Source organism: Heterodontus francisci, chromosome 7 (genome assembly GCF_036365525.1).
Source record: "Heterodontus francisci isolate sHetFra1 chromosome 7, sHetFra1.hap1, whole genome shotgun sequence".
NCBI lineage: Eukaryota > Metazoa > Chordata > Chondrichthyes > Heterodontiformes > Heterodontidae > Heterodontus > Heterodontus francisci.
This window is the reverse complement of record NC_090377.1, coordinates 37,510,729-37,523,258: the sequence shown is the minus strand read 5'-3', so window position 1 is coordinate 37,523,258 and position 12,530 is coordinate 37,510,729. Positions and strand designations below refer to the sequence as shown.

General features: G+C 43.4%; 1 protein-coding gene across 4 annotated transcripts in view; it reads right to left on the bottom strand.

The window, feature by feature from the left end:
• Window positions 1-12,530, bottom strand: part of LOC137371926 (low-density lipoprotein receptor-related protein 1-like) — a 1,827,029-nt gene that overhangs the window by 1,049,392 nt on the left and 765,107 nt on the right. For all 4 annotated transcript variants that reach the window (XM_068035008.1, XM_068035009.1, XM_068035010.1 and 1 more), the window contains exon 9: window positions 12,152-12,341. In XM_068035008.1, the coding sequence (XP_067891109.1) occupies window positions 12,152-12,341 (190 nt within the window). The remainder of the gene's footprint in view (window positions 1-12,151; window positions 12,342-12,530) is intronic.

Below are 12,530 nucleotides of genomic sequence, written 5' to 3'. Positions count from 1 at the left end.
CCATTCAGCCCATCGAATCCATGCTGGCTCTCCGCAGTCAGTTCCACTCCCTGACTCGATCTCCGTAGCCCTGCTAGTTTATTTTCTTCAAGTGCCCATCTAATTTACTTTTGAAATCATTGATTGTCTCCACTTCCACCAGCCTCATGGGTAGAGAGTTTCAGATCATTACCATTTGATGCGTAAAAAAGTTCTTCTCCACATTCCCCCTGCATCTCTTGCCCGAAACCTTAAATTTGTGTCCCCTAGTCCTTGCACCATCAGTTAATGTTTTGCCTTGTCTAACTTATCTAAGTCTGTCATAATCTTGTACACCTCTGTCAAATCTCCCCTCAATCTCCTTTGCTCCAGGGAGAACAACCCCAGCTTTTGCAACCTAACCTTGAAATTAAAATTCCCATCCCTGGATCCATTCTGGTAAATGTCAATGTCAATAGATGTTAGATTTCAATAGTCTTGTCCAGTTATATGGTAAATTTTGAGAACTGCACACGGTCTTCAAGACCTCACACACATCTTGAAAAATCACAGAAACCACCTGTGAATCTGACATTTTGTGACAATTCAAGGCCACACCAGCATCGCTAAATTTATCCTATAGTTTTTCTTTTTCATATGTATCCTCTCTTGAAGTTTAAAAATATTAATTATTGGTGCCACAGCACCTTCTGACTTTCCTCACTTGACTTTCCTAGACCTGATGGGGCTGACTTTAACTCTGTGCAAGTGGATGGGTTTTGAATGGGTTAAAATCAGAACCGATAAATCACTGACCAAATGTAAAGTAAAACTGCCTCAAGCATAGCTTCAAAAGACCAACCTCTGCATTATCAATTCCCCCCGATGAGTTGTCCTTATGACCTCTCTGAATGAACCTGACTATTCCATACTGATTAGGAATGGAGTTGAGATTACTTAAATGTGTTCTGTGCAGCACACACTGAGCTAGGGGACCAAAAAGAATTTCATGCTAACAGTTTGGCTTGAATTCAATTCTAGTTTCAAGAAATTAAAGGACAGTGTGACCAGCCAGTTCACTTCGATAATTTTTGTGAACAACTTTATGATGAGTAAATACAAACAAGATTTTGATGCACTTAAAATATTTTATATTGATAGTTATGTCATAGCATTTTAAATATCCCATGAAAGTTATTAAATGCATCGCTTTTACTAAACATATAATTCACAAATTTATCTGGATGTATTTGAATATCTTTATTGCAATCATGCTATGTGAAATAATTAGAATCAGAAAGTTCACAGCACAGAAAGAGGACACTTGGCCCATCATGTCCGAGCCAGCCGGAAGAAAAAGAGCCACCAAGCCAGGGTATTGTCACTGGACTAGTAACCCAGAGACCCAGGGTATTGCTCTGGGGACATGAGTTCGAACCCCACACAGCAGAAGGTGGAATTTGAATTCAATTAATAAATCTGGAATTAAAGAAGGCATAAATTTGTCCATGAAACCATTGTCAATAGTTGTCACTAATGTCCTTTAGGGAAGGATATCTGCCATCCTTACCCAGCCTGGTCTACATGTAACTCCAGACCCACAGCAATGTGGTTGACTCTTAATTTTTTTTTATTCATTCACGGGATGTGGGCGTCGCTGGCCAGGCCAGCATTTATTGCCCATCCCTAATTGCCCTTGAGAAGGTGGTGGTGAGCTGCCTTCTTGAATAACTGCAGTTCATGTGGGGTAGGTACACCCACAGCGCTGTTAGGAAGGGAGTTCCAGGATTTTGAACCAGCGACAGTGAAGGAATGACGATATAGTTCCAAGTCAGGATGGTGTGTGACTTGGACGGGAATTTGCAAGTGGTGGTGTTCCCATGCATCTGCTGCCCTTGTCCTTCTAGTTGGTAGAGGTCATGGGTTTGGAAGGTGCTGTCTAAGGAGCCTTGGTGCATTGCTGCAGTGCATCTTGTAGATAGTATACACTGCAGCCACTGTACGTCAGTGGTGCAGGGAGTGAATGTTTGTAGGTGGGGTGCCAACCAAGCGGGCTGCTTTGTCCTGGATGGTGTTGAGCTTCTTGAGTGTTGTTGGAGCTGCACCCATTCAGGCAAGTGGAGAGTATTCCATCACACACCTGACTTGTGCCTTGTAGATGGTGTACAGGCTTTGGGGAGTCAGAAGGTGCGTTACATGCCGCAGGATTCCTAGCCTCTGACCTGCTCTTGTAGCCATGGTATTTATATGGCTACTCCAGTCAGTTTCTGGTCAATGGTAGCCCCTAGGATGTTGATAGTGGGGGATTCAGCGATGGTAATGCCATTCAATGTCACGGGGAGATGGTTAGATTCTCTCTTGTGGGAGATGGTCATTGCCTGGCACTTGTGTGGCGCGAATGTTACTTGCCACATCAGTCCAAGCCTGGATATTGTCCAGGTCTTGCTGCATTTCTACACGGACTGTTTCAGTATCTGAGGAGTCACGAATGGTGCTGAACATTGTGCAATCATCAGCGAACATCCCCACTTCTGACCTTATGATTGAAGGAAGGTCATTGATGAAGCAGCTGAAGATGGTTGGGCCTAGCACACTATGGATGCCCAGGTTTGCATTGCTAGATCTGTTCGAAATCTATCCCATTTAGCACAGTGGTAGTGCCACACAACACAAAGGAGGGTATCCTCAATGTGAAGGCGGGACTTCGTCTCCACAACAATTGTGCGGTGGTCACTCCTACCAATACTGTCATGGACAGATGCATCTGCAGCAGGCAGATCGGTGAGAACAAGGTCATGTATGTTTTCCCCTCTTGTTGGTTCCCTCACCACGTGTCGCATACCCAGTCTGGAAGCTATGTCCTTTAGGATTCGGACAGCTCGGTCAGTGGTGGTGCTACCAAGCCACTCTTGGTGATGGACACTGAATACCCCACCCAGAGTACATTCTGTGTCCTTGCCACCTTCAGTGCTTCCTCCAAGTGCTGTTCAACATGGAGGAGTACTGACTCATCAGCTGAAGGAGGGTGGTAGGTGGTAATCAGCAGCAAGTTTCCTTGTCCATGTTTGACCTAATGCCATGAGACTTCATGGGGTCCACAGTCAATGTTGAGGACTCCCAGGGCAACTCCCTCCCTACTGTATACCACTGTGCCGCCTCCTCCTCTGCTGGGTCTGTCCTGCCAGTGGGACAGGACATACCCGGGGATGGTGATGGCAGTGTCTGGGACATTGTCTGTCAGGTATGTTTCCGTGAGTATGACTATGTCTGGCTGTTGCTTGACTAGTCTGTGGACCAGCTCTCCCAACTTTGGCACAAGCCTCCAGATGTTAGTAAGGAGGACTTTGCCCCTTTTTTGTTCCTAAGCTCAATCCATGTGGCCTCAATTGATGACCCTTCTAAGATGTCATTTTTCCACACAGCTGCAGTTGCTTCTCGAATCAAAATTGCCACCCCCTCCCTTTTTATCCCCCTCTCTATCTCATCTGAAAATCCTCTAGACAGGATACGCTGAGTTGCCATTCCTGTCCCTCTTTAGGCCATGTTTCTGTAGTAGCTATGATATCATATGGCCGCGTTTTTTATCTGTGGGCTCAGCTCATCTGCTTTATTTGCATTGAAGTACATATACTTTGAGCACTGACAAACTTTTCTTTTAATTTTCTTTCCTCTATTTCCTCTACCTTCCGGACTTTCTCACTAATTTTCTGCCTTCCATTTCTGATTTTGCCTCATCTGAGTCTACCCTCAGGTTCCCACACCCCTGACAAACTAGTTTAAACCCTGCCCAACAGCACCAGCAAACCTCCTGGCAAGGAATATTAGTCCTGGCCCTATTGAGGTGCAAACCATCCGACTTGTACAGGTTCCACCTCCCCCAGAACCGGTCCCAATGCCCCAGGAATCTCCCTCCCCCCACACCATCTCTCCAGTTCGAACCTCCTATTTGTATGCTCACTAACACATGGCACTGGAGTAATCTGGAGATTACTACCTCTGAAGTCCTGCTTTTTAATGTCTTTCCTCGCTCCCTAAAATCTACTTTCAGGACCCCATTCCTCCTTCTACCTATGTTGTTGGTACTAATGTGAACCACAACCTCTGGCTGTTCACCTTCCCCCTTAAAAAAAGTCCTGAAGCCACTCTGTCAAATCCTTGACCCTGGCACCAGGGAGGCAATGAACCATCCTGGAGTGGCATCTATGGCTGCAGAAACGCCGGTCTGATCCCCTATCACTATTTCTCTTCCACTCTTCCTTCCTGCCAGTGCAGCTGGATCACCTGTGGTGCCCCAAACTTGGCTCTTGCTAAGTGGACACTTGGATAATAATGAGCTGATTGGGCATAGTCAACATGGATTTATGAATGGGAAATCATGCTTGATGAACCTGTTGGGAGTTTTTTGAGGATGTTTCTAACAGAATTAATAAAGGAGAGTTGGTGGACGTGGTATACTTGGATTTTCAGAAGGCTTTTGATAAAGTCCCCCACAGGAGATTGGTTAGCAAAATTAAAGCACATGGGATAGGAGGTAATATACTGGCATGGATTAAGGATTGGTTAACAGGCAGAAAACAGGGAGTAGGTCATTCTCACATTGGCAGGCTGTGACTAGTGGGGTACCACAAGGATCAGTACTTGGGCGCCAGCTGTTCATCAATGTATATCAATGATTTGGACATGGGAACCAAATGTAGTATTTCTAAGTTTGCAGATGACACAAAACTAGGTGGGAATGTGTGTTGAGAGGAAGATGCAAAGTGGTTTCAAGGGGATTCAGACAGATTTAGTGAGTGAGCAAGAACGTGGCAGATGGAATATAATGTGGAAAAATGTGAGGTTATCCACTTTGGTAGGAGGAATAAATGTGCAGAGTATTTCTTAAATGGTTAGAGATTAGAAAGTGTAGATGTACAAAGGAACCTGGGTGTCCTTGTCAATATGTCACTGAAAGTTAACTTGCAGGTGCAGCAATCAATTGGGAAGGCTAATGGTATGTTCATCTTTATCGCAAGAGGATTTGAGTACAGCAGTAGTGAAGTCTTGCTTCAATTGTATAGAACCTTGGTTAGACTGCACCTGGAGTACTGTGTGCAGTTTTGGTCCCCTCACCTTAGGAAGGGAGTGCAACAAAGGTTCACCAGACTTGTTCCCGGGATGGCGGGACTGTCCTATGAAGAGAGATTGGGGGAACTGGACCTGTATTCTCTAGAGTTTCGAAGAATGAGAGGTAATCTCATTGAAATCTACAAAATATGTAAAGGGATAGACAGGCTAGATGCAGCTAAGATGTTTCCTCTGGTTGGGGAGTCTTGAACCAGGGGACACAATTTTAAAATAAGGGGGAAGCCACTTAGGACCGAGATGAGGAGAAATTTCTTTACTCAGAGGGTTGTGAATCTTTGAAATTCTCCATCCTAGAGGGTTGTGGAAGCTCAGTCATTGAGTCTGCTTAAAGTAGAGATTGACAGATTGCTAAATACAAATGACATAAGGGGATATGGGGAAAGTGTGGGAAAAAGGCATTGAAGTGGATGATCAGTTATGATCGTCTTAAATGGCAGGGCAGGCTTGATGGGCTGAATGGCCTACTCCTTTTCCTATGTTCCTAACTTGGTTAATGCCTTTGCTAAAATAATGGAGTGATGACATTCAAATGAATGTTTGCCATGTCTAATTTTTTTGAAAGTAACATAAAGCATGGTAATCATGCTTTAGTTTTGGTGTCCATTCATAATGGTATTATAATTCTTAATGGGTTAATAAAAGCTGTTTTATACCAAGTTCTCCCTTTTGTAATCCATTGCTGCTTGGAGCAGGACATTTACTTGACCTAGGATCTTTTGTGGAATTCATTGAGGAGAAGTCATGAGCATAAAATTAGAATAAATTAGTTTTTAATGTTGAAATAAGCATTTGATAAGGTATAAGTACACAAGAAATAGGAGCAAGAGTAGACCATATGGCCCATCAAGAGTACTGCGCCATTGAATACGATCATGGCTGATCTTAGGATTCACCTCCACTTTCCTGCCCGCTCGCCATATCCCTTGATTCCGAGATACCAAAAATCTGTCATCCCAGCCTTAAATGCATTCAATAATGGAGCATCCACAACCCTCTGGGATAGAGAATTCCAAAGATTCACAGCCCTTTGAGTGAATTAATTTCCCCTCATCAGAGTCCTAAATGATCGGCCCCTTATCCTGACACCATGCCCTTGTGTTTTAGATTCCCTGACCAGCGGAAACAATCTCTCAGTGTCTATCCTATCCAACCCCTTCAGAGTCTTGTATATCTCAATGAGATTCCCTCTCATTCGTCTAAACTCCAGAGAGTATAAGCCCAATTTACTCAACCTTTCAAAATAGGACAACTGCCTCATCCTCGGGACCAATTTAGTGAATCTTTGCTGTACTGCTTCCACTGCAAGTATATTCTTTCTTAAATGTGGAGAACAAAACTGCACACAATATTCCAGATATGGTCTCACCAAAACCCTGTACAATTGCAGCAAGAATTCTTTATTCCTGTACTCCAATCCCTTGTAATAAAAGCTAACATACCATTTGCCTTCCTAATTGCTTGCTGTACCTGCATGTTAACTTTTCTTGTACAAGCATACCTAAGTCTCTTTGAACATCAACACTTACAAGTTTCACACCTTTTAAAAATATTCTGCTTTTCAATTCTTATGACCAAAATGAATAACTTCAACTTCCCTACATTATAATCCATCTGCCATCTTGTTGCCCACTCACTTAACCTGTCTATATCTCTTTGTAGCCTCTCTGTGTCCTCCCCACAGCTTACCTTTCCACCTAGCTTTGTATCATCAGCAAACTTAGATACATTACCCTCTGTCTCTTCATCTAAGTCATTAACATAGATTGTAAATAGCTGAGACTTCAGTACTGATCCTTGCAGCATTCCACTGTGATATAAAGAAGGCCTTGCAAACAGTGCTTAATTAAAAAGTACAAACTTTTGCTTCCCTGGTGATTTTCTGGATATTTTTCACTAAATTCTGAATGTTACTAGCTGCTAATGGAAGTACTGGCTTAGAGAAGTAACTGAGCCATTAGAGAGTTAAAGATGTACGCCCAAATTGTGACGAGGTCTAAAACTGCTCTGCATTAATGATTGCATCTATTGATGCTATTTCAACTCTTATACATGCAAAGTTCACATAACCTGTAGCTCGCAATGGCATTTAATGATTTTATTACTAAATGAAATATACTCATGGTTAGGGTCCCTCTTTAATGAACATGACTATGAAGACATTGATGTGCAGCTAGGAAAGGCTTAGAGCTCCAACTTGATCTTAAATGTGATCTGTTTTGCAACGCTTGACTAAGCAAAGGGAAAAGAACAAATCTTTTTCCTTTTCTTCCCTCTCCTCCTAAAACTCAGCATCCTGCTGAGAAAGCTATCACAAATACATTAAAGGAAGATATTGGATCTTTACTTTGATTCTTGCGGTGTGACTCCCTGTGGTCAGCACATGCTGTCATTTGGAGTTAAGCTATGATATTTGATGCTTTCTGCAGTTCTGAGCAGTGATCACATTACTTGAATTTCCTCCAGTGTAAATTCATTGGTGAGAGTAGTTTGGAATTCTGAGTGATTTTTTGTAATTTTATTAAGATTCAAAGGAAGTTTAACATAAACTTTACAGAGTCATAAAACTTTTTCTTTACAAAGAGCAGTATTTTGTTTGTTACTTAAATTTTATAGCCAAGTCATCCTTTTTCTTTTGCTTGCTCCTTAGTATTTCCAATGAATAAAGAATTTTTAAAACAGATGATCAAATCCTTTCCACATGGAAACAAACAGTAGGCCAGCCAACATCTGCAAAGCGGAAATTTAAGTTAACATTCAGATTTCCAGCATTTGCAGTTTGTTTTATCTTGGTTTTCCTTCCTTTAAGGAACTTTCCAGAATTTCCCTCTTTTCAGAATGTCTTTCAAATGGTTCAAAAACTGGCTGAAGAATTATGGGCATAAAGTTACAAAAGCTCAGTTTTTGTAAGTGAGTTATCTGTTCCTCAAAGAAGAGGGTTCATCAAATCAGCTTTCTTCTGATTTCTAATCAATAACCTGAAACACCTTTCACGATAATTTTTAGGTGAGTGGAATGGGCAATCTGGGGGCACAAGTTGGGCAAACTGTGTGAGGAACATAGGAACATAGGAGCTGGAGTAGGCCATTCAGCCCATGCTAATGCATTCAAAATACATTTGAAGGCCTAGAAATTAATCTGGGATTATTTCTGGGCCAGGCTCAGCACTATAGACCACAGTGCACCCCAAATATGAAGGCCGAGAATCGATGGAAATTGGTCCTTGGGCCTCATTCACATACCCAGATCGAGCTAACAACATTGATGGTGCCGACACAGGGAGTTCACCTGAGTGAGGTCATTGCTGAGAGTGTCCTTCAAATAATTCCCAGGATGGGGGATTGGAGCAGGTTACATAGTGGCTGGGTGGGATGGTGAGGTGTGACTCCTATAACAGCGGTGGAGGATCCCTGCTCCTCAGGATTTTTTTTAATACATTGTTCATCACTTATCTCTTCTTGGTGGCCACAGGCACCTGAAGAATCCTGAGCAGGGCATTAATTAATTCATAATTAAGGGGCCGAGTGATTGTTATAGGCATTCGCACAGGATGCTAAAAAAATAACGCTAAATTAGGAGGGCCAATGCCTGCGCAGACTGGCTGTAAGTTGTACCACTGCTAAATTAGTATGGAATGCACCCATTTTAAATCCAAAAAATGGGGACATGCATCCTCATTTCTACTTCAAATATGCAACAACAAAATTTCAATAACATAATGCATCTAAATGTAGTACAGTACAATACAATTTTCCATATGTTTTGGAGTGGATTTTGTTAACCATCTGGCACTGCCTGTGACTCATTTTTTTCTGAGAAATAAGACCCAGATACTCTAACCAACTACAGATGTTGGATTTCCTAGCAGCGTGGGTCATGTGGGTGTCGGAGACACATCTGCAATGGTGCAGATGCCCTCTGGTGCAAATTAGGGGCAGCACAGTGGCGCAGTGGTTAGCACCACAGCCTCACAGCTCCAGCGACCCAGGTTCAATTCTGGGTACTGCCTGTGTGGAGTTTGCAAGTTCTCTCTGTGTCTGCGTGGGTTTCCTCTGGGTGCTCCGGTTTCCTCCCACATGCCAAAGACTTGCAGGTTGATAGGTAAATTGGCCATTATAAATTGCCCCTAGTATAGGTAGGTGGTAGGGAAATATAGGGACAGGTGGGGATGTGGTAGGAATATGGAATTAGTGTAGGATTAGTATAAATGGGTGGTTGATGGTCGGCACAGACTCGGTGGGCCGAAGGGCCTGTTTCAGTGCTGTATCTCTAAACTAAACTAAACTAAACTACCCTGGCCCAACATATTTGGGTGGAGTATGCATTGTGAGATACTGGTGGATACAGTCCCAATATAACTGCTGAGATCATGGTTTGTGCAAATTAAGTTCCAGTATTTCATCTTTGAAATGATAGACGATCAAAGAAAGCTGAGTGATCAGCAGCCACCAGGGTCAAACTGACTGCACCAACCACATCTCCTAGAAAAATAAGTCTATTTGGGATTGGCTGAAGTGAACTCCCTCCACAGACTCCAGATCATCAGAGTTGTGTCCAGGGGGAAAAGCTGACAATCACAATAGGGCGGCCACTTGTCCAAAAGGAAGGCTGCAGCTTGCATTGGGGATACAACTGTCAGATTATGGGCCCAGTGGTGATGAGGGGCAATACCCTCTGCAGGAAGAGTAGGCATCAGGGGAGAGTAAAAAGGGACAAGAAGGCAACAGAGGTCAAACCCTGAACACAGGATATACCGCAGAAGATGGAGCTACCTGGACATGACTGAGACCCAGTGCCGCAGAAGACTGCAGCTCTCAAGGCAGATGATCACTGACATCTGTGTCCTCGCCGCCGAAGACCCCACATCTCTGAGCAATGGTTGGCATGCCCTGCCAGTGGCCATCAAATTCACTGTGGCCTTGAACTTCTTCACTTCTGGCTCCTTCCAAGGATCAGCTGCGGACCTTGGTAGCATCTCGCAAATAGCTGCATACCATTGCATCACATTGGTCACCATTGCCTTCTTTTCCAGAGCTGGATAGCACATTCATTTGACAGAGGGCATTGAGTTTCCCCTCCATCACTGGATTTCCCCAGGTACAGGGCATCATCGATTGCACCCTTATGGCCACTGGGATTTCACCCAGTGACTGGCCAGAGCAATCCATCACGAGGAAGGGTTCCAGTTCCTCAACGTCTAACTGGTCTGTAACCACAAAAGCTTTCACCATGTGTGTGCTTACTTCCCTGGCAGCTGCCTTGATCCTTCATCCTCTGCCAGTCCACACTTCATCAGATCTTCACTCCAACCCCCGAAGTGCATGGATGGATCCTGGGGGACAAGGGATATCCCTTGAAGACATGGCTACTTACTATGGGAGCCCCAGGCAGAGGCAAAGAAGCAACTCAACCAATGCCACATACTCAGTATGACAACCACTGAGCAGTCCATCGGTTTTTAAGATGCGATTCCGTTGCCTGGATCAGTCGGGTGGTGACCTCCAATACCCTCTTGCAAGGGTCTGTCATTATGGTGGTCTGCTGCGCACTTCATTACATGGCCCTCCAGAGAGGTGTGGACCTTGAGGACGGTGACTTCCTAGAAGGAGACAGCTCATTGGGGAGGAACTAGAGGTGAGAGAGGAGGAGAAAGAGGAGGAGGCATACTGAACAGACAGGTGCCCCTGCTGCACCGAGGAGGTGACCTCCTTCTAGCACTTTCCGGTAAGAGGATCTCCCTCCTCTCCCTCACAGCCTCCAGCTTTATATCCAGGTTGGCATCGATGAACTAAGGGGCTGCCCTGCCCTGAGTGCCAGGCATCTGGCTCCCCAGTGACATCTCACTTCCCTCTGGTACAGTGGGAAGTTTTGGCACAAACCACAAATCTTTCCCTCAGGACAAACAGCAGCCTCAGTGATGGCTGCTGTGGAGTGCCTAAATGAGTCCCACACTTCATCTGACCCACCTCCGTTTCCACCTCCACTGGCTCTATGTGGACAGGAAACCTGTCTGCAAATCAGTTAAGGGCTTCTCCATGCAAAAGTCTGAACTTTAATCAGTTTCCCCTGGAGGTGGGTTTCTGAACCAAAAACAGACCCAGCTCCAGTTTCCCTCCTCAGTGCTGAAAATTCAGCCCGTGGTTTCTGTTCTTAGCAGGTTGCAACAATCAACCATGGAGATAAAAGATAGGCATGGCTGAAAATGTTTACAAATTATTAATTCATCTGGCTTAACTGGTGCACAGAGTGCTTTGAAAGCTGCAAAAATGTTGCACAAGCTGGCATTGATGATGTGGAACAGCCGATTCCACAAGCAAGTTTTGCTGGAAAGAAGTTTAAGAAACATGAAACTTATCAAGGTAGAATTTAACGCTATCATTTAAACAAAGAATTCAAAATATTATTGGACAATTTTAACTTGAGGTGAATTTTGATAGGACAGTACGATCCTGTCAATGAAACGTCCACGCCCACCTTGAAAGAAGGGTATAAAGATCATCGTAAGGAATGATTTGACTCTGCAGCCAAGAAACTTGCTCAGTGGAAGTAGTTTTTCCCGATTTACCTTTACACTACTGCCACATCCTTTTGAACACTTCCACTAGATCTAATTCAAATCTTCTTTGTCCTCAAAAATTCATCTTGGAGAGGTAGAATGACAGCTTTTCACATTTACTTCAAACATATACCAGAGGGAATGGAGAACTCCCCAATAATCCTGTAAAATCATACCATAAAATTCTTCTCAAAATAATATACAGTGACAATGCAGCATTTCCATTTTCACACTTTTGAAATTGGACTGCTAGTTAATAGTGAAGCAGTTGTGTTATGTTATAGATTCCTGTCCACTGGGAAGTGCACTGAGACTATCACTTATTTCACATAAGGTACTTCAAAATATTCAGAGGTGCCCATCACGCAATCTGGCAAGGTTGGATTTGAGCTGAAGGCCTGGAAGCAAAGCACATTGCAAGGTCGACCCAAAAAACATGAGAGAACTGCAGAAACAAATATCTTCAGCGTACAAAACAACCAGTCAAAATGTTTTAAAAGGCGAATGACTTACCTGTTGGCTGCCTTAGTTTATGGTAGATGTGTAGAACTCTCCCATTCTCTAGTTTTGCTAGTGTTTCAAAATCTGTGCCATTGAATCTGTTTATTTTCGTGATGCTTACTTTGTATTTAGCAGTGAAATTATCTAAGTTGATGGCATAAATGAAGTTTTCAAACACTGCCAAACTGTAAAGATGTCTAACCTGCAAATAAAAGACAGCTTAGTATTGCCATCTGCTAAATTATCACTGCATAATTGCTTAGACAATAAATCAGTCAGCTTTCAGATGAATGACTTATGTTTTATATACAACCATTACCACAACAAGATTCATTTACCAGTCACATTTGCCAGTCAAGCTGACATCTATGTTACAGTCACACACATTATT